Source organism: Drosophila kikkawai, chromosome 3L (assembly GCF_030179895.1).
Source record: "Drosophila kikkawai strain 14028-0561.14 chromosome 3L, DkikHiC1v2, whole genome shotgun sequence".
Classification (NCBI taxonomy): Eukaryota; Metazoa; Arthropoda; class Insecta; order Diptera; family Drosophilidae; genus Drosophila; species Drosophila kikkawai.
In genome coordinates this window covers 1,149,039-1,174,189 of record NC_091730.1, presented here as the reverse complement: position 1 = coordinate 1,174,189, position 25,151 = coordinate 1,149,039, and the positions used below count along the sequence as shown (strand labels likewise).

The 25,151-nt window shown below is 43.7% G+C and overlaps 6 protein-coding genes across 14 annotated transcripts; 3 read left to right on the top strand and 3 right to left on the bottom strand.

The window, feature by feature from the left end:
- Positions 1–987: 987 nt before the first annotated feature.
- tow (target of wingless) lies at positions 988–9,149 on the top strand. 7 transcript variants are annotated; one of them, XM_017173291.3, is made up of 6 exons: positions 988–1,150; positions 2,821–3,174; positions 6,235–6,418; positions 6,471–6,528; positions 6,985–7,908; positions 7,969–9,149. In XM_017173291.3, exons 2-6 carry the CDS (start codon positions 3,096–3,098, stop codon positions 8,194–8,196), a joined length of 1,473 nt encoding a protein of 490 aa, XP_017028780.1. In that variant the 5' UTR covers positions 988–1,150; positions 2,821–3,095; the 3' UTR covers positions 8,197–9,149. The 7 variants fall into 7 exon arrangements, with proteins under 7 accessions (XP_017028780.1, XP_017028783.1, XP_070142191.1 ...); XM_017173294.3 differs by having other exon boundaries at positions 988–1,161; positions 2,849–3,174; XM_070286090.1 differs by having other exon boundaries at positions 988–1,161; positions 2,830–3,174.
- Positions 9,150–9,955: 806 nt separating this feature from the next.
- LOC108079073 (uncharacterized) lies at positions 9,956–16,384 on the bottom strand. 2 transcript variants are annotated; one of them, XM_017173289.3, is made up of 4 exons: positions 16,238–16,384; positions 14,622–16,021; positions 11,987–12,165; positions 9,956–11,807 (listed from the first exon to the last, which is right to left on the bottom strand). In XM_017173289.3, exons 1-4 carry the CDS (start codon positions 16,243–16,245, stop codon positions 10,875–10,877), a joined length of 2,520 nt encoding a protein of 839 aa, XP_017028778.1. In that variant the 5' UTR covers positions 16,246–16,384; the 3' UTR covers positions 9,956–10,874. The 2 variants fall into 2 exon arrangements, with proteins under 2 accessions (XP_017028778.1, XP_017028777.1); XM_017173288.3 differs by lacking the exon at positions 16,238–16,384 and having other exon boundaries at positions 14,622–16,131.
- A 348-nt stretch (positions 16,385–16,732) lies between these two features.
- LOC108079098 (uncharacterized) lies at positions 16,733–17,739 on the top strand. Its single transcript, XM_017173326.3, has 2 exons — positions 16,733–17,151; positions 17,211–17,739. The coding sequence occupies exons 1-2, from the start codon at positions 16,989–16,991 to the stop codon at positions 17,729–17,731; spliced, it is 684 nt and encodes a 227-aa protein (XP_017028815.1). The 5' UTR covers positions 16,733–16,988; the 3' UTR covers positions 17,732–17,739.
- Uqcc1 (Ubiquinol-cytochrome c reductase complex assembly factor 1) lies at positions 17,729–18,911 on the bottom strand. The gene is made up of 4 exons (XM_017173324.3): positions 18,762–18,911; positions 18,439–18,645; positions 18,123–18,374; positions 17,729–18,058 (listed from the first exon to the last, which is right to left on the bottom strand). Exons 1-4 carry the CDS (start codon positions 18,816–18,818, stop codon positions 17,777–17,779), a joined length of 798 nt encoding a protein of 265 aa, XP_017028813.1. The 5' UTR covers positions 18,819–18,911; the 3' UTR covers positions 17,729–17,776.
- Positions 18,912–18,934: 23 nt separating this feature from the next.
- Positions 18,935–20,158, top strand: Surf1 (surfeit locus protein 1). The gene is made up of 4 exons (XM_017173323.3): positions 18,935–19,225; positions 19,284–19,405; positions 19,466–19,660; positions 19,721–20,158. Exons 1-4 carry the CDS (start codon positions 19,034–19,036, stop codon positions 20,103–20,105), a joined length of 894 nt encoding a protein of 297 aa, XP_017028812.1. The 5' UTR covers positions 18,935–19,033; the 3' UTR covers positions 20,106–20,158.
- Positions 20,122–25,118, bottom strand: sgl (UDP-glucose 6-dehydrogenase sgl). Of its 2 annotated transcripts, XM_070285120.1 has the most exons (4): positions 24,742–24,883; positions 22,551–22,661; positions 22,034–22,172; positions 20,122–21,896 (listed from the first exon to the last, which is right to left on the bottom strand). In XM_070285120.1, the coding sequence occupies exon 4, from the start codon at positions 21,853–21,855 to the stop codon at positions 20,755–20,757; it is 1,101 nt and encodes a 366-aa protein (XP_070141221.1). In that variant the 5' UTR covers positions 21,856–21,896; positions 22,034–22,172; positions 22,551–22,661; positions 24,742–24,883; the 3' UTR covers positions 20,122–20,754. The 2 variants fall into 2 exon arrangements, with proteins under 2 accessions (XP_070141221.1, XP_017028811.1); XM_017173322.3 differs by lacking the exon at positions 22,551–22,661 and having other exon boundaries at positions 24,742–25,118.
- Between the last annotated feature and the right edge of the window lie 33 nt (positions 25,119–25,151).

Sequence of the window (25,151 nt, the reverse complement as noted above, 5' to 3'; positions counted from 1 at the left end):
ATCTAATGTAATGTACGAGGGCGAGTTAGCAGGGGGTTGCTCTGGTCCTTTGGTCCTCTGAGGAAGTGGAGCGGAGCGCTGGTCAGGAATCACTGCTGTGGAAATTAATGAGGCCTAACATGACAGGGCGCGATATTTATTTATTTTTTTGTTTTGCCCATATCTTTTTTGCTAAATATAAGAAAACGTTTGCTGGTATTTATTTTTTGAAATTGTCAAAGTCCTATAAAACTCCTCAATATTATAACAAAAATATAGTACATATTTTAAAAATATTTAAAAATATCGCCAATAAATTTAATGTTATTTATTTTTTATTTTATACAAACAAAATATTATATATTTCAAAAATTGTAGTTTTACAAGAAATTTTTAAATATAAGAATATATTATTTTTAGGATAAGAATAACTCCGACATTCTTATGTTCTTCATAAAATGCTTATTAAATAAATTTTGGAGAGCTAAGAAATTAGGTAAAATACAGTATTTTGTTACAGAGGTTTTACTGTACTTTCCGCTAAAATAATAAAATTTCTACCATTAAGGGCTGACCTCTATAGGAGCTTTAGAGAAGATATTTTTCTGGGTATGCTTTTGCGGAAGTGTTGCCAAATACAGGAGAAAGTTTTCTTACATTCCCCAAAGCTTAAAATCCACTCAACAGTAGGGGTAACTTTTCGAGAGCTTAGTTCTGGAGCTTCCAGCACTGGCGGGTGGTTTGGCGAGCTTTTGATTCAATTTGCCACCTGCCACCCCCCGTGAAAAAGCTTGCCCCTTAGCGTTGAAAGCACGCCTGTGGTCCGTTGAACCGCCGACGACAAACCCCTGTGCAAAAGCTCCAAAGGAAAACCCACCCCCATTCGGGTCGCGTGTGTTGGTATGCCAAGTCGCTCTCTCTCTCTTGGAAGAGCACTCGCTCTGGCACCTTTGCCGCACTCTCGCCGAAAGCACTCTCTCTCTCCTAGTGACACAAAGAGGAGTGTCAGGCAGCATAAATTTCAGCATACAAAATTCCACACACTGGCAACGCGTCGCAGATACTTTTCGGCAACTTTTCCGCAGGAAAAACCAGTGCGAATGTAAATAATTGTTGAGGAGAAACCGACAACAGTTCCTGTTAGTGTTTAAATGCCTGCGAACGGATAGCGGTAAATGGAAGGTGTGTGTTGTTGGCTGTGCCTGTGCGTGTGTGTTTATTATTCGGGCCAAATGTGCCCAAGTGGGCATTTAATGCGATAAATCAAACAAGTTTCCTCGCAGCAGCTAGCGCAGGCGGCACGGAAAATCGCCACGGGAATGGAAATTTATCCCAAATCCCGAAAATCATAAATAAAACATAAATTATGTTTCTTTGGCAGTTGGCGGGCAACAGAAATAAAATGATCAAATAAAAAAGCAAAGCCAGCAGCGGGCCAAGCGGATATATTTTGATTTTTTTTTTATAAATAGAAAAATCAATTTCGCACGCAGCGAGCACTCTCTCTCTCTCTCGGTGGCACTCTCACTCCCGCACACACACATACACATTGACTCTCTCCAGAGCACTCTCTGCCTGTCTTCCCTCCCCCCCAAAAAAAACAGCATGGAGCTTGTGTATGTGCGAGCGCGAGAGTGTCTATTATAGTGTTGTGAGAGCGAGCTGGCGAGTGGCTGTTGCTGGCTCTTTCCTCCGAATATAATTGAATATAATTCAAGTGTTTTTGTTGCACTATTTGTTGTGCTTATTATTGTTATTATTTGTTTAAATTACCAACAACAAAGATAGCGCGCGCTCCGCGCTTTCCTAGTCTTTGCAAAACATCAAAAAGGCCTCATCCAGAGCAGAGACAGGAGCAGGAAACACCAACAACAACAAGAACGGCGATGGCTCAAGGAGAGCGAATTGCGTAGTGCTGTGCAGCCCTGGTCGAGGCGAAAAAAAAACGAACCCTTTTATGGGTATGTCCTGTTTACAAATTGACGCTGCAAATTGGATTTATAGCGAACGGCGGCAGCAGCAGCAGCATCGAGAAGCCAGCAGAGCAGCGAGCGAGCATCGGACGACGAGCTTCGGGCGAGGAACAAGTGGTTGAGGGCCAGCCGGGGGACCCACTTAATTTCCGTTACCTTACCTTACCAACCGTCCCCAAAAATAAGAAAACAAATAAAATGGAGGAAATTTCTCTACAGTGAAAACTCTGCCACAAATATGGCAAGTGATTTGAAAATAATTGAAATCGGCTCCCAATAGTATGCTACAAAATATTTGCAGATAAACTTGTGATCTAAAAATCTTTTGAACACTTTCCTAATTAATTTTAAAATTTTAAAATTAATTGTTTCCAAGAGTATGATACAGAAATTGTTTCCATTTTGCTCTTTGTGGCACTAAAATTCCCAAACGGTTTAAACACTGGTTTACTTAATTGTCGATGGTATAAAGTGTAGGTGGATGATTCGATGATATGTGCACCCACTTATTATAATTGTGTTCAGTGTACGAACTAAAACTACTTTTAGCCCAATATCCAAATCTAAATTAAACTCTTGATTAGTTCCTGTTAGCCAAGGGGCACTGTGGCTGGTTAGAACTGGAAATAGGTGGCTGAGTGCCTGAGTGGCCGAGTGGGTGGGTGGCTTGGGTGGTATTTGCCGTCTGAGGGGAAAACTCACGCACAAACGTAAAGTATTTCCCCCGCCGTCAAAGAAGAACATTTGTTGCTGCCGCTGGATGATATCTTTCGAAATTGACAACGCCAAGCGGCGCAGCAGCAGTGACAGCAGCGGCAATAGCAACAACAACAGTGGCAAATCAAATAAATTAAATTTACACACATAGTTAAATTAGTGAAAATTGAATAAAACAGAAGGAAGAATAGACGACAAACGTAAATAAAAGACAGCCCAGAGCGAGAGGCAACGAGTGACGAGCGCCACACGGACAGAGAGCGCGAGCGAGAGAGGGCAACGTGTCGAGCAACAAATTAATAATACAAAAAAAACACACAAATAACACCGAGAAAAGTAACACACAAATTGAAAACAACAACAAAAGCGGCAGAAGCAGCAGCGATTCTGGATTTCTAGAGGCATCACTGGCGGCACATTCAAAAGATGGGCTGTGGACAGAGCAAGATTCACTTGTATCCCAGGAAATCGAAGAGTAAAGCTAACGGCAAGAAAGGAGGACACGGTGAGTGCATCCTTTTCCATTAAATATATCTCAGAAAAAAAAGAATCCCTTAAGGCTCATATTCTACTTGAGATTTTTGCTTATCAATTTTATTGGTTTGCCCATTAAAATTTATGCTGTTTTGATAGTCTGCTAATAACCAGGTTTATTTTTATACTATATCTTTGAATATTATATGTATTTCTGCTTGTGGCCAGATTTTTTTTTCCTTTGTGAATTGTTAATATTTCAAGTCATTTTGAGCCTGACATTTATTCATACATATATTCATATTCATATTTATACCCTTGCAGGGTATTATAATTTCAGTCAGAAGTTTGCAACGCAGTGAAGGAGACGTTTCCGACCCTATAAAGTATATATATTCTTGATCAGCATCAATAGCCGAGTCGATCTAGCCATGTCCGTCTGTCCGTCTGTCCGTCTGTCCGTCCGTCTGTCCGTCTGTCCGTCTGTCCGTTTCTACGCAAACTAGTCCCTCAGTTTTGAAGCTATCTGAATGAATGAAACTTTGCATATAGTCTTCTATATACTCTCACTGCTATATATGTCGGAATGGGCCGGATCGGACGACTATATCATATAGCTGCCATACAAATGTTCGATACATTTTTGGAAAAAAAATTATAACTTGGCTGTTTTTTAATATTATTCCACCATTTTTGGGATGAAGCCTTTTTTTATTATTCCACAATTTTGGTAAAAATTTTATGAAAATCGGACGACTATATGATATAGCTGCCATAGGAACGATCGGGAAATTAATCGAAAAAAATTATAACTTCGTTGTTTTTCAACGTATTTTAATCTACTTTGACACATGAGCTTCTGGTATTATTTCAAAATTCTGGTATAAATTTTATGAAAATCGGACGACTATATCTTATAGCTGCCATAGGAACGATAGGGAAAGTAATAGAAAAAATTATAACTTCGTTGTTTTTTAACGTATTTTCATCTACTCTGAGATATGAGCTTTACTTATTATTATAGATATTTGGTATAAATTTCATAAAAATCGGACAACTATATCTTATAGCTGTCATAGAAGCGATCGGTAAATGTATAAAATATATAAAGCTGGGAATGTAAAACTGTAACTGTCAAACTGTAAACATAATAAGTATAGGTAAAATTTAATGAAACTCTGTTTTGTGTCTGTTTTCGGCATTATAATTTATAATATAAATATGAAAACCAATCTGCAAGGGTATACAAACTTTGGCGTGCCGAAGTTAGCTTCCTTTCTTGTTTTTTTTTGTATTTTTAATCGAAAGCAAGGGAAATATTGTTTTGAAGCTATTTTTATAACGAAATTTGTTTTGAAACGAAAAACATGGTATTTGATTATTACTTTTATATGTTTGCTTACTTAAAATCAGATAATCTTATATACCAGTCTTATTTTTTATTTTAATAGCAATTATTATTTACAAAAACTAAATATTTGTTCAGCTAAAAATCATGTATGAACATTCCAAGTGAAATATTTTATTTTAAGTAATACTTCTACAACTAACAAAATGAGGACATTTTCTCACAAAAGATTTAATACTTTGACATTCCCCAAATTCCCATAGATAGCTGCTTTTTCTGTATAAAAATTGGAAAAGAGGAAAAGGAGGGCTGTGGAAATGAGGGGGATAAAACGTATTGCCTCGCACAACAAAAGCTTACACGCATGACGACATCAATTTGCCTCCAGCTGCGTGCGCGAGTGTGTGTGTGTGTGTGTATGCATCTATATATGTATGTGTGAGCCACCTGTTTCCACACACAATGAGGACATCATTGATTAATATGTCACCAGCAAGGGCGAGGAGGAGAGCGAGGTGTGCGCTCCAGAGCCCAGTTTTAAGGCTATGCATTCACCAAGTAATAATAAAGGCCTACATTTTAAAGCCCAACAGCATTGTCTATATATATATTCGTACACACACACACACGTGTTTGCTCTTAAGTTTATACAAAAAAAAATGTATAAAACCTAGCCTACATTGGAACTTTTTGACTAGCCCCGCTCCTCGTGTTTTTTCTTTTTTTGCCCTCTGTGTGTATAATTAACTGCTAAAAAGGCAACTTGTTGTTGCAGTGGTGGGCGGCGCGCTTCGAGGGGTGTGGCCAGCGCCCCCAAGGGCTTTGTCTGTGTTCCTGTGCCTTGGTGTGTGTGAAAAAGGGTTAAAGCTAAAAAAGTATAGCATACACAAAGGCGCCATTGTGCCATAAACGACCCAAATTTTCTCGGAGGCGCCTGCCTAAGCTTTAGTCTTGCTCATGGTCCTAGATTAATTATTCATAATACTCTCGACTCTTTTTCGGTTTTTGCATTAAAATGCATAACGGTTTTTAATTAAATTTATGGGTAGCCCGGGCACTTCAAAGACAGGCCCAAGGAAATACATATATTAAGTATACGCACAGGTCAAGTAGCAGAATGCGGCCAAGGAAGATGGATTTATTGACAGAAGGGCCAAGAATATTGTAGAATGCTAAATTAATTACCAACTTGTAATATTTATTACACAAAAATTAGTTTTTTCCAAAATTTTAATGGCCCAAGGAAATAAATATATAAAGTATACGCACAGGTCAAGTAGCAGAATGCGGCCAAGGAAGGTGGATTTATTGACAAAAGGGCCAAGAATATTGTAAAATGCTAAATAAATTACCAACTTGTAATATTTATTACACAAAATTTATGTTTTTTCCTAAATTTTAGTGGCCTATAGACATTCCTCTTGAGGTGTTTAGGAGTCAGTTCAAAGGTTAATAAATTATTTATTTGGATTTTTATACATATTTTAAAAGCTTTGTAGACAAATAATTTAATAATATTAAATTTATCCAGTTTTGTTATTTAGAAAATACTTTATTTCGACAAGTGTTCCCCCCACAGAAGTTGTAGCCACACTTGCCTTATTGCAAAACTTTTGCCACTTGTCGTTTGGCACTCGCGAAATTGCCAACTCATCTTGACTAATGCTCGAAAGTCTCCCCTCTTGGGCTGGATCCCATCCATATCCATCCATGCATTTGTTTTTATTTTGTTTTGTTTTGCAGCCGACTCAGATGCCGAAACGGACGAGGACGAAGGCCACATCGAGGATGCCGAGAAGGCACAGCAGCGCGACCGCGAGAAGCATGACGAGAGCGAGGAGCAAAGCAATAAGGACATTCAGGACAGTGACGAGGACGTGGCCGTCTCCCTGCTGCGCGCCAAGAACCTGTCGCTGCTCCAGAGCCAGTAAGCCATTCCGCCAACCAACTAACCGAAAATAAACACACCACTTTTCCAGGGAAATATCATCTAGCCAGCAGAACTTCTTCCGCATGCTGGACAAGAAGATCGACGAGGTGAGTAATTGGGGGGTTGGGATTTACAAGTGGGAAAACGGATTTGAGTATTTAAAGTTTTCTTGGCATCCCAATTCACCAAATAATATGTTTATTTAGCCTTTGATGCCTTTTCAAACAGAAAAACGTGCCATGAATCATTTCTGATTAACGAAATTGGACATCAGATTCATGTTTATCGTCTCAAAAATGATTTTGTTTACTGAACTACAACAACATTGGGAATATTAAATTGGCCGAGTGATCAGAAAAACAATGTTGTTCCAAATTTTTAGTTGTGCGGAAAGCCATTTGTGTTTATGGCTTTTTGAAACATTAAAATTTCTTTTCAAAGTGATATTTTAATAATGAACTTTAGAAATAATCCCAAAAATAAATCTAATTAAATATATTTTCTAAAATATTTTAAATCTTAATTTTCTTGAATTTAATAACCCCTTTAAACCCCTCTTTCAGGGCCCTGACTATGACTCGGCCAGCGAGACGGAAATTGCATTGGAGGAGGCCCGACTGAACGCCCTGCGCCAGCACTGGGAATCCGCCAGCATCACCGCCTCCATCTGCTCCTCTGCGAGCCGATCGCTGCAGACCACGCCCATCCGCCAGGTGCAGGTGCCGCTGAAGCAGCCGCCACGCGGTGCCGGCCTGCTGCTTCAGCCCTCCAGCGCCGCCAGCGTCGTCTCCTCCGCAATGGTCACGCTGCCCACGACGGAGTATCTACCTCAGCATATGATGGCGGGGCGACAGCAGCAGCAGCAGCAGCAACAGGTCCAGGCTCAGCAGCAGCAACAGGCGGCGGCAGCGGCAGCAGCGGCGGTGCTATACCAGCAACAGCAGCAGCAGCTCATCCTCTTGCCGCAGCTGGAGGCCAACGTAGTCAACACGTCCACGGCGGCGGCAGCGGCACAGCTCGCCCAGCTGCAGCAGCAGCAGCAACTTAACCAGCAGCAGCAGCAACTCTACCAGCAGCAACAGCAATACCTGTTGTCCCTTCCCGCCGGTGCCAAGCCGCAGAGCGTGAGTCCAAAGCGCCTGATCTATGGCAGCACTTCCTCGGCTCCGGTGCCACCGCCGGCGCCACCTCCTTCCGTTCAGTATATCGCCGCCGGGCCGCAACTGGGGGCGGGTGGCGGTTTCCTTAATGGCGCCGGCGCCATTTCCGGAATCGCAGCGGGTCGAGGGCCCCTGCAGCTAGCCTACTATGGAGCCGCGCCCCCGAGCACTGCCCCCCAGTCTGCGTCGGCCGCTCCTCCTCTACCACCCATCATTGCCCCCGAAACGTACGAACCGCCAACCGCTCCACACAGCCAAAGTCAGCAGCAGCAGCAGCCGCCGCCTCCACCGGGAGCCTACTACGGGGAGATGATGCACGGCGTACAGGTGAGACTATCCTATGCTCTTTTTTAACCCGAATTAAATATGATTTTGTATCCTTTAAAGCCCGCACCGGCGGCGGAGTACAAGTTCCCGCCGGCCATCAGCGTGCAGCGTTTGGCGCCGCAGGTGCAGCGGCAGCTGCGCGAGACGCAGGAACTCATAAAAGACTCGTGCCCGCAGCTGTATGCCGCGGGCTATGGCAGCCCAGGACCACCGATACGCAACCCCAGCAGGAACCCAACTAGAACTAGACCCACCCTGGAGACGCAGTTCTCTCAGGAACTCTCGTGATATCTATATATGTAAACAAACAGCCAGCAGACCGAAGGAGCAGCAGGAGGAAAATGCACACCCACATTCACACACACACAGTTTTTGGACAAAACTGCAGCCAAAGAACAAGCAACAAGAAAAAAAAACTAACCCCACAGAAAAAAAAAATCAAGAAAAGCCAAAAAAAAAAAAAGCGAAGGAGAAAGAAAATCAATTAAGAAATTGTAAAACTGCACTCAATGTTTCAGACCCTCAGAAAACCAAGAACAAGACCCAGGCGGGCAGCTATTGAGCCCCCAAATATGCGTCGTACTACTTACAAGCCCCCAGAGAAGAGCAACAAAAAACTACTATACCTAAATGCGGAGCAACAAATAAAGGAAACAGCATTAACTAAACAAAAAATATTCAAGAAGGCAGCCAAAGAGAGTGCGAGGACGAGCAGGATAGGGATCAGTTTGGAGAGATCAGAAGGCGGAAGATATGTGTAAGTTTAGGAAGCGAGTATAACGTTATACGGCCATATATGCATATATGCTGGAAATGCCACAAGGAGGAGAGGATCTAGGAGGAGGTGTAGAGCCCGAAACAAAGCAAACACAAATCATACAAAGTAAATAATATAAAGTGTAACAAATGACTTCTACATTCTCACGCAATTTTGTTAGTCATAAAGTTTCATGGTGTCATTTTTTTAAACAAATATTTTCCGTCAAATTCTCGAAATGGTGTAATAACGTTGGAAGATGATAGAAGAAGGAGGAAATATGGATGGAAATATAGATGATGGAGACGATTGAATGTTCGTTGGCAATGCAATTAACGGATGGATGCTGTCTAGTAATATTTGTATAATTTAGTTCTATTTATTATTATGCTAATTTTTGATGTATAATAGTTTTTCTTATATGGATATATATATATATATTTAAAAATGAAAAATAAAAGCAAATCAATTAAGTTTAAATTAAGTTTACCTTCAGAGTCCATTTTTAGTGGGTGTTCTCATCCTGTATACAGATGTTGACAGGTAATAAGACAGATGTCTATGATGGTTGCCTTTGCACCGATAAAAAGGTAAATTGGGGGATTTTATGGACCAATAATAGGGCTATTATTTATTATTTATAATTATTTTATTTATGATTAGTTATAACCAGCTTTTGTGGCCAAGAAGCTCCCAAACCTGACCAGGACTAAGTCAACTATGCTGACCCATGTATAAACTCCATAAGCTAAGCTCTTAAAATTATCTTTTTTTTTAATTATCTTTTGTAATATCCCCTTAAAAATTTCAAAATTATTATTAATATTTCAACAAAAAATGATTATTTAGTTTTAAAATAAAAAAAATCACTAAAACACCTAACAAACAGCGGTATACTGAGATGGGAACAGTTATGCAAACTGTTCCCATCTCAGATCACCTCAAATCTCAGCTTCAGAATACTACAATTTATCAATTAAAATTTTCTTTTCATGAAAATGAGTCAAAATAAATTGTACTTCCTTATAATTTACTTAAGAATGATATTTATACAAGATATCGGAAACATTACTGGTCCATAAAAGCTTCTGTTTATCTTTTAATCGATGCAAAGGCAACGAGATTATGTATAGATCTTTATTCTTACAGATCATGAATTTCTTTAGCTTTAGGAACCATTGAGAGCAACTCGGGTTGAGAGCTCGCGCACTGGGAGTCTGAGGAGAACGCCAATCAATAATCGATTCTTTCCCAAAGAAAAATCAGAAGAAATAAAAACACAGTTTAACCTCTAATTAGTTCCTTTATTCATATGCTTTTTGAATCAATTCATACTCATGGGTTGTCGTAAAATGGAATTGCATTTCATATATTATATCTGAAAGTATTTTTAGTGGTTTTGTTGCTTTTGTATGCATTGTTATTATTGTTTGAAAGTATCCAGCTAAGTAATTCAAATAGACTAGTCACATAATATGGTTTAAGATGACATAATAATACGCATTTGATTCTAAGAAATTGACATTGTTTCTTAATATGTACGTGTGTGTGTCCGATAGCGCGTGAAAGTGGGTTGATTGGGAGTGCGATTCCCTAGTTTCTTTTCGACCGATTATTCTCATCTAATCTCGTTTTGGCTTTAGTTTTAGTTTTGGAGCATTGCAAACATTTCTTTTGCACCGATTGTTTGTGTGTGTTTGTGTGTTGAAATAATGAATAATAAATGTACAATATTCGAGAATTGTATAGATTGGGAAATCAAATACGCCCAGGGCCTTGGAAAGTGTGATAAATGCCAACAAACATCGATGATCGGCACTCGAATGCCCTAACAATTTGACTAAACCAAAAAGCTTATCAACTAAATTGGGAATTTGTTTCTCTCTTCTTTCTATTCAAGGGGGGACGAGGGGGTAAACAATAAGATTTATATCAAATTAAAAAGCGTATTTGATTCCAGATTAAACCATATTATATAGCTATGACGTGGGCGGAGGAGATCTACACGGAACGTACTATATATATTAACGACGCTCATCTAACATCTTCCCTGTGAACCTGTGATTCGTGCCCTCTTGCGTGTCCTTGGGAGGATGTGCGTGTGTGTGTTATGTTCGTGTGTGTTTGTTTGTGTGTGGGGTTAGGGGAAAGTACACTGTAGAGCGGGATCTCTACAATTTGGTAGCTTCTTTCGAACTATTTAGAGCCTCTAGTTCTGCACGGGCAGCGGGGGCGGCGGGTAGGCGAATATGTCCCCGCTGTTAGCCATCATATAGGGGGCCGCCTGCGTGGGCACTGCATACTGGGCGCGGTACGAGTTGGCCGCCATATTGGCTGCAGCTGCTCCGCCGTTGAGCGACACTGTGGCCATGCTGGAGGACATCGACGAGTATTGGCCGTAGGCCTGTGGCGGCATAGCTCCTCCTCCTCCAGCTCCAGCGGCCGCCATCGCCGGCTGTTGTTGTTGATGCTGCTGCTGTGCCGCTGCTGCTGCTGCTGCTGCTGCCGCCGCCGCCGCAGCCGCCTGTTGCTGCTGGGCGGCCTGCTGCTGGTTCATCGGCGGCGGCATGTTGGCAAAGTTCATGTTGTACGGCGAGAAGCGAGAGCGCTTCTGATCGATCCCGTAGGCAGCCGCCGCTGAGGCATCGGCCAGCAAGTGCTGCTGCTGGGCAGCCTGCGCCTGCTGCTGGTGCTGCTGATGCTGGTGTTGTGCCTGCTGCTGCTGCGCTCCCGGCGCTCCCGGACCATTCTGTGTCTTGGGCTCGAAGCAAGCGGCATTGGGATTGAAGCGCGAGAAGGGAACTCCACCATTCTGCTGCTGTTGCTGCTGATGCTGACCCTGGTAGCCGCCGCCGCCTCCCTGGCCACGGTAACCTCCATTTCCGCCCTGATTTGGCGGAGAGGTGCGCGGCTTCTGATCGAAACGTGGCGGAGGACCGCCGCCGTTGAAGGCACTGCGGTTCATGTTGCCACTGGGACCGTTGTTGTTGTTGCGGTAATTGTTGCCGCCATTGTAGCCGCCGCCGCCCATCTGCTGGTTGCGACCCTGGTAACCATTGCCGCCGCGATAGCCGCCCATGCCGCCACCGCGCTTGTTGTAGCCACCGCTCATGGCCATGTTCAACAGCTTGGGGTTGATGTTCTGCCGGAGAGGGAAATAAAATACGAAATAAGTACAATGGCCAAAAGGAAAAGGTAAACAAAGGCTTTGGAGGGAGTGAACTACAGGTAAGTCTTGTTAGAGAAGAAGATTTTGATCCCCAACTGTCAAAGGTGTTGTGTTTCCCATCACATATTATATTAGATAGCAAGATCACTCACCTGGTTGGCTTCGCGCAGCACTTGGATCAGGTCATTTGCCTTGTTGGCATTCGAGTGCGTGAACAAGGTGTAGGCGGTGCCGGTGTTATTGGATCGTCCGGTGCGTCCAATGCGATGCACATAGTCCTCGGAGTTCGAAGGATAATCGTAGTTGATCACAAACTTGACATCGTCAACGTCTAGATCACGATCATTTCGTTTTAAATTTGATTTCATTTCGAATTTGAAAATTGGAGAATTGGAGAGTGTGAAAAGAAATGTTAAAAATATCGAATCGATCCAATGCATGTCAAAAATAGGAATCTTTCTCAATACTCAAAAAACTATTTAACGAAAAACGAAAACTTATTTTTGTGTGTGTGTGTGTGTGTGTGTGTGTGTAGTGTGTGTAATGTATAGTGTGTGTCAGTTGTGGGGTCTGTCTATGTTGTGTTGAGTGCGATTCGTTGACTTTGGTTGAGTTTGTTAATAGAACTTAAAAGATACTTTATCGAATCGTTTTATGGAATTTTTCAGTTGGTAATTCAGTTTCTGTATTTATTTTTTTTCTGTGTACTTTGTACTTTGAACAAAAATTTCGCCATCAATACTATTTAGCGTATATTAACAACTATACATCTTTGGCAAATAGATATATGTTTTTTCAATACTGCAGAAATGTGGACCTCGACCTTTTCTTCTCATCTTTTCTTTCATATATTTTTCTTTCAATACACAAATCGTAATTATAAATGTTTTAAGCTTAATGCATACAAGAGACGGCTTGATTAAAAATAGGATTATAAATGTATAAATATATAATATATATGGGGAGAGAATGATCAAAGCTTATGAGAGATAAAAGGGTGCTGGGAAACTGGGACATGAGGAGAGATATAGGAAGATCGGCTGCTATGACAAGAGGAAAAAGTATATTAGCCTAGTACTTACCCTGGCGATTTAGAGTTTAGGGTTAGAATTTATGGATTTTGGGGTTTCGTTGGGCTTACGCGCGCTCAGTGTGTCGTCGTCGTGTCCAGCAGCAGATCCTGTCCGTGCGTCCGTGTCTGGGTCGCGATGAGAGGAGATCCGAGAGATCTCCGCAATGCTAGAAACTTATAACTCAACCCTCAACTTGTATATATAGCTTTTTATCTTCTTTTTAACTTCATTGTGTATATAAACTTTTTAACTTTTTAACGTTTTAACTTTAAACTTTTAACTTTTTCTTATTTGTTTTCTTATTTTGCCATTTTGAAAAATCGAAGTCCATTTCATAAAGTGCTGATGATATTTTTGTTCACACACAAATTTCGGTTTTTTTATACATAGAGTAAGGAGCGACTTAATATAAATATAGATAATACTCTTTAGGCTACATAAATAAGCTACGGAATGTTAGCATCAGTCAAAAAATTCGTGGCCCGCAAAATGTTATTTTTGTAACACTTTAGTTATCTCATTAAAATACTTACTAAATAAAAATAAAATAAAAAAATAAAATAAAATAACTTAAAAAAGTATAAGTATACAAGACAATATAAATAAATAAGATGCGCAACGAATATACTTTTGAAAGGCCATAAAAACTAAATTCGAGTTACGAATCTTATTAATTTAGTTTGTCTTTGCTTTATCCGCTGATTAAAGGGTTATTTTTAAGGGTGCACTAGATTAATTACATTTTAGATTAATTGTTTCTTGGCCATTGGACTCCTTGACTGACATTAAGTTGCATAAATATTAAAAAATGTGAGATTGACGAGACACAACTAAAAACTATGAGCAAGAGAGAGAGCAACAAACAAACTAAAAGTTAAACAACATCGTTTTATATTATTATAACCAGCAATGCATGGAGAACAAACACACATTCCCCTCATTATTTGAGCCCACACCATTTCTTCGTAATCGGAGAATCTTTCAAATTGGAAACTATAGGAATCGAACCACGCGAAATGGGATTGGAATGGATAGAAAACCCATAAGAGTATTCCCTTAAAAAATATATATCCCTAGGAGAAACCTCCGTCCAACTAAAATAGAGGAAAGGTTCAAACATGCAAATCAGAATAACTGGTCTTCTTCCGGTTTTCACTTTCACAGAACTAACAAGAGTCTGTGTGCCGGCTTTCTGCTTAAATAAAATCAAAACTATCAACTTAACATAGTCTTAATTAAAATAAATTAAAAAAAAAAAAGATAACTATGCAGATAGTCGACCAGACATGTCCTGAAACTTATTTATAAATATAAACAAAAAATGTAATGCATTATCTCCCGAAGGACACCCCCTGAAGCACTCATTTACTTTCTTCCGGAACCCCTGTTCCTTGTTCATGTGAAATCCGGAACTGACCCAGAACCCAAAAAAAAGAATAAAATGCACTTTCTGGAAAGACAGAGCGAGCGGAAGAGGAAAGTGGCGAAGAGTCTGGGACGGTGTTGGCCGATTCATCGCTGACGGATCGCTGAGACGCCAGACGCCAGACGAACCAGGAGGCGTCGACGACGAATCACAAAATAATGAATGGAAGGAAACCCCACGGGATGCTGATTGATCCACAGGCAACAATTGCTTGGTTATGGAGAGAAAAGACACTGAGGGTGGTTGGGTTTGTCACCGAACCCGCAAGATCCTACGACGTTTACTCACCCAGTCCGCGGGCAGCCACATCCGTGGCCACCAGGATTGAGTGCCGGCCATTGCGGAAGCTTGACAGCACAAAATCGCGCTCCTGCTGCGACTTGTCGCCATGAATGGCGCATGCGCGCCAGCCCTGGCGTGAGATATTGCGCGTAATCTCGTCCACGCGCTTCTTGGTCTCCACGAAAATAATGGTCTTGGTCTCATTCTCGGCCGAGATGTCGGTCAGCAGCTTGACCAGCTTCATCAGCTTCTCGTTCTCATCGCAGACATCGACGATCTGCAGGATGTTGTGGTTGGCGCTCAGCGACAGCGATCCGATGTTCACCTGGATGTAGTTGTTCAGGAACTCCTCGGCCAGCTGGCGCACCTCCTTGGGCCAAGTGGCGGACCACATGAGCACCTGCCTATCGGGGCGGATCTGCTGCATAATCTTACGAATCTGGGGCTCGAAACCCATGTCCAGCATGCGATCGGCTTCGTCCAGCACCAAGTAAGTGCAGCGCTTGAGCGAGGTGGTGCCCCGCTCAAGGAAATCGATCAGCCGGCCGGGAGTGGCGATCACGATCTCCACGCCGCGCTCCAGATCGCGAGCTTGCTGTCCCTTCGGTGCCCCACCGAAGATGCACGTGTTGCGGACGTGCGTGTTGCTGCCAAACTCGATGGCCACCTGCTGAATCTGCTGGGCCAGCTCCCGAGTGGGAGCCAGCACTAGGGCGATGGGTCCATCGCCGCGCTCCAGGCGCGGCTGATTGTTGATGTGCACCACCGCCGGCAGGATATAGGCCAGAGTCTTGCCCGATCCCGTCTGGGCCACGCCCACCAAATCCCGGCCGCTGAGGGCAATGGGCCAGCCCTGGGCCTGAATGGCCGTGGGCTTGGCGAAGCCCTGCTTGCGGATCTCATTCATCACGTAGTCGGGGAAGCCACCCTCCTCGAACTCAATACTGGGCGTGGGCACCTGATCGCCCTTGATGGTGATCTCGTTGCTGGTGAGGAAGGTCTCCGTTTCGACCGGAGTGCGGGCCAGCACAGAGTCACAGGGCTTGTAGAAATTCTTGCGGAACGGCGTTAGGTTCACCTCCGACCATATTATCTTGGGCAAATGGGCACCGTGATTGGACGACCGCTGGCCGTTCTGTCCGCCGAAGCCATCGCGCGGTCCTCCCATGCCGCCGCCGCCACCGCCGGGTCCGCCATTTATGCGACGCTGGCCGCCATTGACGGGCCCGTGGCCGTGTCCATTGAAGCCCGGATACGGGGCCGAGCGGTTGCGCTGGAACATGCCAGCGCCGCCGGGCGGAACTCCGCCGCCGCCCATGCGATTGGGAATCATGCCGCCGGCGAGGCCTGCGCCACCAGCTGCTCCTCCTCCGCCGCCGCCGTAGGCGTTAACCTGTCCGTTGTACCTGAAACGAGCGTTAAAAGCCATGAAAATGAAATTTGGATTTTCAAGCAAAGCCAAATGTTGAATTTCACAATGAACAATCCTTTTTTATGTAATTTTCATGTTTTACTGCCATTTTGAATTTATTGATTTTCGACACTTGGCCCCCGGCCGCATAGCCTCATCGAAATTCCGGCCAACCGGAAGCTGGAATTGCGAAAATCCACTCGCCACTTACATGTTCATTGTTGGGTGGTTGCAAATGCGTAGTTCGCTGGCCAAATTGAGTTGATTATAGCACTTTTTATAATTTTTTTCACTTGACAATTTTCCAGCTCCTACGTCAGTGTTGATGAAAATTGGCAATTCCCTAAAAAATCTCACAAAGTTGATGAAAATTGGCTTTCCCTAAAAAATCTCACAAAGTTGATTTGCCCCTAAAAAAATACTACAATTTTAAAAATCAGTTTATTAGTTTAAGATTTTTTAGTAAATAATGAGTTCTACAATATTGCATGTGCCTTTTCAAGTTTAAAAAAAACCCTTAAACTTTCCCCCTAAAAATTATTTCCCTAACATTCCACCTAGGACATCAAAAAACCCTTAAATCTAGGGGGAAAGCCCCTAGGTATTTAAGAATATACTATATTCTATCTACTTTCTCTTTTTTTCGGGAAATGGTCACACTTGAATATGAAGTTGTTGAAATACAGTAATCACTCGATAACATTGTTCATTGATTCACAACGTTTAATTTAAATTGCATAAAAATAATTAACTAAATGAACTCATTAAATTAGAATAAAGTTAATAAATTCCACTTAAACATTTTTATTTTGTTGTTCACATGCTAACATATTGTATCAATCGAAAGCTTACTGTACCCTGCGTGGTAAACAAACATGGCATTAACAACAGATCGTAACACAAGAAATTAGGAATATACTTTTATAAAAAACAAGAAACTAAAGATTTAAAACTAAGAAACAATGCGGACCAGCTACAAAAAGAACCGGCCCTTCGACTTCAAGCTCATTTCCTTGGTAGAACCCAATCCCGTGCTCTACAAACGATCCGGACTCTCGAACTACGAAGCCATGAAGGCCAAAACGGACATTTGGGCCCAGATTTCGCAAAAAATGGGTTGCGATGGTGAGAATCCCGAACCTATCCCAAGAATCCATCTGACCAATCTACCCCTCCCTCCCCAGTGGACTTTTGCCTGATGCGCTGGAACAACCTTCACTACCAGTTCCGCAAGGAGTTTCGTCGGGCGGACACCAGTGGCTCCACCTGGCCCTACCTGGAACGCCTCCGTTTCCTGGCCGACAGCCAGCCGCGTCCCAAAGCCAGAAGCAAAGCCAAAGCCAAGGATTCCCCAGACAAGGAGGCCACAGATATTAACGAAAAAGAAACCACCGTCCAGTTCCTGTGGGAGACGTACGAAGATGGGGAAATAACGCAAACACCAAGCACATTTATCATAGAGGAGATCGTCGAGGAGCCCAGCGAGCAGATCATCCAGGAAGAGATCATATACGAGGAGGAAGAGGAGCCCCCCCAACCAGCGCAGATACTGTCTCCCCAAAGCAGCTACCTCCAGATGGACCAAGTCCTCGCCCAGCTCAAGGAACCCCAGCGAAAGCGGGCTGAGCGCAGAATCACCGCCTTCCTGCTCAAGTGCCAGCTGCGTGCCTTAAGTAATCAGTCCGTGGAGGACCTGGTCATATAGCTTTACATACTCTCTTTAACTTTATTAAAAAAACATAAACTTAGACTACACCTTGCACTTGTCCAGATCCAGCCAGGCCACCTTGGGCTTGATGATGAACTGATCGCGCGGCAAACTGTCCAGCATGGCTGCCTGCTGGCGAACATACTTCACCAGCCGCTCGATTTGGGCGTAATCCTCGCAGTTCATCTCGAAAAAGCGACGCCACAGGGCGGAGGCCAGCACACGATCGTCGGACATGATGCCCTCGTCGTAGGCAATGAGAGCTGCTTGGAACTGTTCGGATAACGTTTCGATCTGTTGTCGGGTGCGAGAAGGATTGTGGGCCTGCAAGGGGATAACGAGAGTTAGAGCTAGAGCTAGAGAATCACTTTATGCTCAAAAAACTCACCCCCAACTTCTTGGCACGCGTATTGACATCGCCCCACATGGCCTCCACGATGCAGTTGCGCAGGAAACGTCCATCCTCACCGGTCTCCGAACCCTCGGCCATGGAGCGCATCAGCAAGAGCCACACATGCAGCTCCGTGACGAGGAACCAGGAGTTGAAGGTATTGGGCAGATTGAAGTCGCGAAAGAACACCACATAGTTGATCTTGTCGGCCACGCTCTCGTACAGCAGGTGGCTACTTACCTTGAGGCGCTAAAAGGTAGATTAAAGATATTACAAAATTCCAGGTTTAAAAGGGGGGGTATCTGTGACCTACAGCCTTTGTGTTGGGTGTAAATCCTACTTTGGTCAGCACTCGCTTCAGAATGCCACCGCCGCCGCCTTCCGCGGCTCCGGGTGCGGCTCCTGGGCCGGGCTTTGTCTTATTTGGGCTATCTACAACGCCGGTGGAGGAACACAAGCGGCAGGATTGATCGAATGCTCCCAGTATCAAAGGAGTTTGCCTAATTGGCGACTGTGTTACCTGTAAAAAGGGTAAAAATAAAGTTATACCCCGCGTTTATATAAGACTTGAACAGGCGATGCATTTGAATTTGCATTTTGAATTAGAAGAAGGATTTACTACCTATTTCAACTTACCCATGTTTTGCTGGCTACACTTCCGGCTAGTCGTGCCACTGCCCGAGTGCACAGCATTTTAAATAATTAACTAAATTTGTTAAAAACAAAATCGGCTTAAAAAAAACCAATTGCACGCGACAACAGCCAAAAACAGCTGTTTGCACGGGGCTGCCAACTCGGTGGTAAAGAGAACGTAACAGCGTAACAGTAAACTGTTAATTGGCATCTCCAGAGCGGAAAAGCCAAATAAAAATAAAAATACAAGAAATTAAGTGAAAACTAAACCCAAAATGCTGCGTTTGAGCCATCAAATGTGCCGCCAAGTGGCCGGCTCCAGGCTGAAGGCACCCAACATCCCAACCCTGCAATTGGTCACCAGAAAGATGACACAACAGCGAGTGCGCATGGATTGGAACACCAGTATTCCCTCGCCGGCGGCCAAGGACAAGGAGAAGATCACCGCCTTGGGTTGGTTCCTGCTAGTGGGTAATAGCTTATCCGTTTAGCCACATGAATACCGAGTGCCTCCACTTATTTCAGCTCATACCCGCCACCACCTTCGGCTTGGGTGTCTGGCAAGTGAAGCGTAAGATTTGGAAGGAGCAGTTGATCAAGGACCTAAACGAGCAGTTGAGCGCGGCGCCAGTTCCCCTGCCGGATGAGTAACATCTTCCTCACAATACCACAAATATCTCCCTCAAACCCACGATAAATATTTGCAGTCTCAGCGATTTGGCTCACATGGAGTACCGCCTGGTCAAGATTCGTGGTCGCTTCCTGCACGACAAAGAGATGCGCATGGGTCCCAGGTCGCTCATCCGTCCGGATGGCGTGGAGACACAAGGAGGACTGTTTTCTCAGCGGGATTCGGGCAATGGTTATCTAATAGTTACGCCCTTTCAGCTGGCCGACAGAGAGTAAGCCACTCCACAGAGGAAATCCTTTGATTAACTGAACTAATTCATCATTTCCCACAGCGACATTGTGCTCGTTAATCGCGGTTGGGTCTCCCGCAAGCAAGTGGAGCCGGAAACCCGTCCTTTGGGTCAGCCAAAGTCGGAAGTGGAGCTGACAGCCGTGGTGCGCAAGGGAGAATCACGTCCTCAATTCACTCCTGACCATAAGGGAGGCAATGTCTACCTGTATCGCGACCTGCCACGCATGTCCGCCTCAACAGGCGCGGCTCTCGTGTTCCTGGATGCCATCTACGATGCACAGGCTGCCAAGAACGGTCCCATTGGAGGCCAAACCCGTGTAACCATGCGCAACGATCACCTGTCGTATCTGGTCACCTGGTTCAGTTTGTCGGCAGCCACCAGTTTCCTCTGGTACCGACAGATAGTCAAGAGGAAACCCTTCTAGTTTAAAAAGAACAATATTGTTATTTGTTATAAAATTTACATTCTTGGTGTAAATGCTTTAATTTTTTATTATTGAACCGCCGCAGGACACATGTAATCCCGCGGGGGCTTTAATATTGCAACTGCCAGATCCTCGAGTGGCGGATTGGCGCATGAATAGGAATACAAATACGGTTCTAGCTGAATACTTCACAGAGCTCTTGGGTCGGGTTTGAATTTAGGATTAAGAATTAAATGATACAGGCTGGAAATTGCATCTAACGGAAGTTCGAAGAAGCTTTAGTTTTACCTTTTATAAAAGTGATTTTAGCTTGCTACAAATATATACAAAAGGGTCTCATTATTTTAAACTTTAAAACTTCAAACATAAATTTAGTTGAATATTTTCCTGGACTGCGAGAACTTTTCTAGTTTAGATTTAAGCTTGAAATGGATACAAGAACTATTATTTTACTTTATAGTTGCTTAGAATCTTCGTCAGACTATTTTTGTCCCATAAATCGTTCAACGCAGGGATTGTATACAGAGAGGAAAGTCTGGCCTATCTCAGACTCTCTGGATATTTACAATTTCGTCTCGCAAATACTGGAAATTTCGCCAACTTTAAGTGTAAATGCCACCACACCCTCCTCCTTCGTCGTCCGCCGCGCCTATAGCTGCGGCACAATGCCCCACGACCTGAGCAGTCCAGCGCGCTGATACTTCTTGCCAATGGTCTGGACATGGAAACCGATCTGCTGCAGCCGCTCATGGTCGAGGATTTTCCGGCCATCAAAGATGTACGCCGGCTTCATCATGGACTGGTAGATGCGCTTAAAGTCCAGGTCCACGAACTCATCCCATTCGGTGCAGATGACCAGCGCATGCGTGGCTCTCACCGCACTGTAGGGATCGCTGTGGATCTGCACCGCCTTCTTCACATTCTCCGGCGATTCCGTGACCGTGGGATGCGTGAGGTCGTCAATGATCTGTTCGGGCTCCACCTTGGGGTCGTAAATGTCCAGCTTGGCGCCCTCCTCGAGCAGGGTTTGGCAGACCGTAATTGCGGCCGTTTCGCGGGTATCTCCCGTATTCTTCTTGAAGGCAAACCCAAGGATGGCTATCCGCTTGTCCGAAACCGTGTTGAACAGACTCTCGATGATCTTCTGCGAGAACCGCCTCTTCTGATAGTCATTCATGTCGATCACCTGCTGCCAGTAGGCGGCCACCTCTGGCAGATTGAGGTTCTCGCAGATGTAGATTAGGTTGAGAATGTCCTTCTGGAAGCAGCTGCCACCGAAGCCCACGGAGGCCTGCAGGAACTTGGAACCGATGCGGGAATCCAGACCGACGGCACGTGCCACCTCGGAGACATCGGCCCCGGTGGCCTCGCAAACAGCGGACAGCGAATTAATGCTGGAGATGCGCTGAGCCAGAAAAGCATTAGCCGCCAGCTTGGACAGCTCACTGCTCCACGTATTCGTGGTGAGAATGTGCTGTTTGGGTATCCAGTGCTCGTAGATCCACGATAGCTTCTCCACCGCCTGATGGCCCTCAGGCGTTTCCTCGCCGCCGATTAGCACTCGGTCCGCATTGAGCAGATCATTGATGGCAGTGCCTTCGGCCAGGAACTCCGGATTGGACAGGATGTCGTAGTGGATGCCGGGCTTCTGATTCGCCCGTAGGATGTGCATAATGCTCTCCGCTGCCCGCACGGGAACCGTGCTCTTCTCCACCACAATCTTGTTGGATTGCGCAATCTCGGCAATCATCCGGGCAGCACTCTCCACATACTTGAGATCCGCCGCTCGTCCTGGGAATTAAGGAAATTGTAACCTTAAGATGCATTTCGCCATAGGATTTTTTGTATTTCAGGCTTAAGAATATCTTTAGGGATTTCTGATTAATCAAAAAATCTGCTTGTTTTGGATCTTATTTACCCTTACTTACCCTTGCCATTGCCACAGGTCTTTGTGGGCGTGTTCACCGAGATGAAGATGAGGTCCGCTTCCTTGATGGCCGTCTCGATGTCCGTGGAAAAGAACAAATTAACGTTGCGGCACTTTTTTACCACGTCATCGAGACCGGGCTAAAAGACAGAAGAATTCAAATATTATACAAATTGTACAAGTCTTTTCTTTTTTTTCTCTTGAAATTCCAATCACGATTTACCCAACAGTCTGTTGGTGACGTTTCCTTCTTTTGTTGTAGATAAGATATTGTATTATATTAAATATATATGTATATATAATATATATATATATATATGTATGTGGAAGGGTGCTCTTATCCGATTCCGTTTCCTATGAAAGCTATCTTGCAATTAACCCGCTGCGGCTGGTGTTTACGTGCCGAAATAGCACTTTGAGTGATTCAGTTTAGCGATTAATTAATAAATAATGGTATCGGATCTTCCCATGACATCTCACGCCTGAGTTTTATTCACACGAATTCTTTTTCCCCTTACCCCAACTTCATTCAACGTTTCCAGCCAGACTTATTTCCGTTTTTGATTCGATTTGGGTATTGAGTGTTCATTGAACTCGTTTGGTGAGGAGAGAAATTTGCATATGGATTGCTGTGGAGGTGAGGCAGGTGTTATTAAGTGATTTTGGCGAAATCTGGGCATCATCTACTGAGCATTTAAATTCTAAACTGATCTATCTTGGAAAATATTGAATGAAAGGTCTTCAAGCTATCAACCCCATAAGTTATAGAGATGAAAAAACGAGCGAGACAATCATGAGCACACCGACAATAAGCAAAAAAGTAGATAAAATAGCTAGCCAATTGTGCAAATGTGGAAAAACAAGCGGAAGGATGTCAATGACAAGGGTTGACAAGGCCTCTTTCGAGTTTTCCAGCAAATTGCATTGCCAGGCACTACAAGTTATGACCATATTTGCCGCCGATGATGCAATCTTGGTAAGTGAATATCAATAGCAAGAGTGGAATGCTGCCAGCCCCAGGCCAGTCAGCCTCTGCGGCCATCGCTTCTGTGTGCTCATAAAATATTATAAAAGTCTGTTTGTCTGTAACAGGCGAACATCTCTAACTTGTACAGGCCTTGAAACAAATACGGTTTATGTGAATATTATAATATTTCAATGCTTTATCAAGCTTTGTGGTTAAACATTAATCAATGGATAGTAAGCAGGGTTTTTTTTTAGAATTTTTATTAAGGGTTTTTTAAACGGAAATGCCTTTATTTTCTTTAAACAAAAAGTAATCACTACAGGGGCTCGTACAAGAGCTGTGGCTATTTCTCTGAAATGAGTAATCAAGAGCAAAGTTTTTTTTTAATAATTCTCAGAATATAATACTGATAGTAAATTAAGTAATAGCTTCTAATGATATTATTCTATAAATACCCTTACTCAACATAATGAAAGCAAAATTTATAATCTCCCCTAGAACGAACCTATTGTTCCGATAGAAAAGGGTTTGAAAAGGAAAACCCAAACAAAAAAAATAATAATACAAAAAAAATACAGAAAGATAGCCTTTTCCAAGTCATAATAGTTTGACTGTAATAACGTTTGTATATATATTTTAGTTGGCGTTTTTTTCCACATAGACTGAGAGAAAGGGGGTAGGGGAGGAGGGGCAGATACTGTATGTGTTTGCCACGAACGTGGGTAATTGGACAATTTCCCTCTAATGTGTGCCCGCCTAACGCCTCGTGCTTATCTGCTCCCGCGACTGTGACTGCGACTCTGTTTTGGCGCAGACCCCGATAAGGGGAAACAGAGCAGCCAAGTGCGAAGAATCGAGCCATAGAATGGGGGCAGGCGGAAGCCAGGGCGGAAATGCGACAGTGAGAGGTAGTGAGTGACACAGGCTGAAATCTCCCGGAAAGCGGCTTACACCTTATGGCTTCGCCGTCTGAAAAGTAAAATCGATTCCCACGCTTGTTTTCCTTCCCAAATCATATTTCTGCCATCATCTCCGACTCTGTGTGTGAGTTTTATAGTTTGTTTTCGGCTGCCCATATCTACATGAATGACTAATGGCCGTCAAAAACCGGGGACTGACTGACTGAGTGACCATTCACCTTGTTGTGGGCCAAGTAGTAGTGGCCAAGGCACCTGAGTGAGCACAGAGAATGCGAGGCACGCACTGATCTGTTCAAGTGAAGAGTATGTGTACACTGGGAGAAACTAAATGTTATACAAGTAATTCGAATTAAGGCAAAGATATCCGTTGGCTTTTCATAGTAATTATTGGAATGGATCAAATAACATTTAAAGATTGCCATATATTGAGTTATTTGGTTCATAATTGCAATACTCCTTTAACACTTCCTATTGGGTTTTATTATTATCACAAAACAAATCACAGATTCCGATCGGAAATTCTTGCAGTGCACGGGAAACTGGTTTGTTTTGGTGGGAAGAAGAGGGGCATTGAGCATTGAGCGGTCAACGACGTTTGTTGGTCTTCTTCTCGATGGATCTCCAGTTTGATTGATGTCTTGTTTGTTTAGGATTAGTGGAAACCCGAAAAGAAAAACAAAAACTGAAGAGAAACTGCAAGGCTAAGGCGTGAGCAAGCACACATTTTATACCACCCTCCTTTTCCCTCTCGCACACACACACACACGCGCGCAGGCACTGGCACATGGACGCTTCCTATGTACACACAATTGAAAAACGCACCTCGTAAATTGGTAATTTATCCGAATTCCACTGGGCAATCCGCTCGCTGCTCTTGTCCACCAGGGTAATGACTATGTCGGGACACTTGAGCGCCATCACCGCGCAGGTGGGGCCTCCGACATATCCCGCGCCGATGCAGCAGACCTTCATTGTTTTTCTTCAAGTGTTGTTGTTTTCGCCCGGAGAGAGAGTGTGGGATTTACGCTGGTTTCCTGCGGGCCGTCGCTGCGCGTGTTTTTTTATATCGAGCGCGAGTCGAAGAGTCGTGTGTGGCGGTTCGAACGGGTCAGCGGTAACTACTACTGACTTCCACCCACCCGCTAAATGTTTAAACCAAAGAGAATCTGTATATATGTATGTATCGCGCGAAAAGTGTGCTCGCCGGCTTTTTCGTGTATAACGCTTAAAAT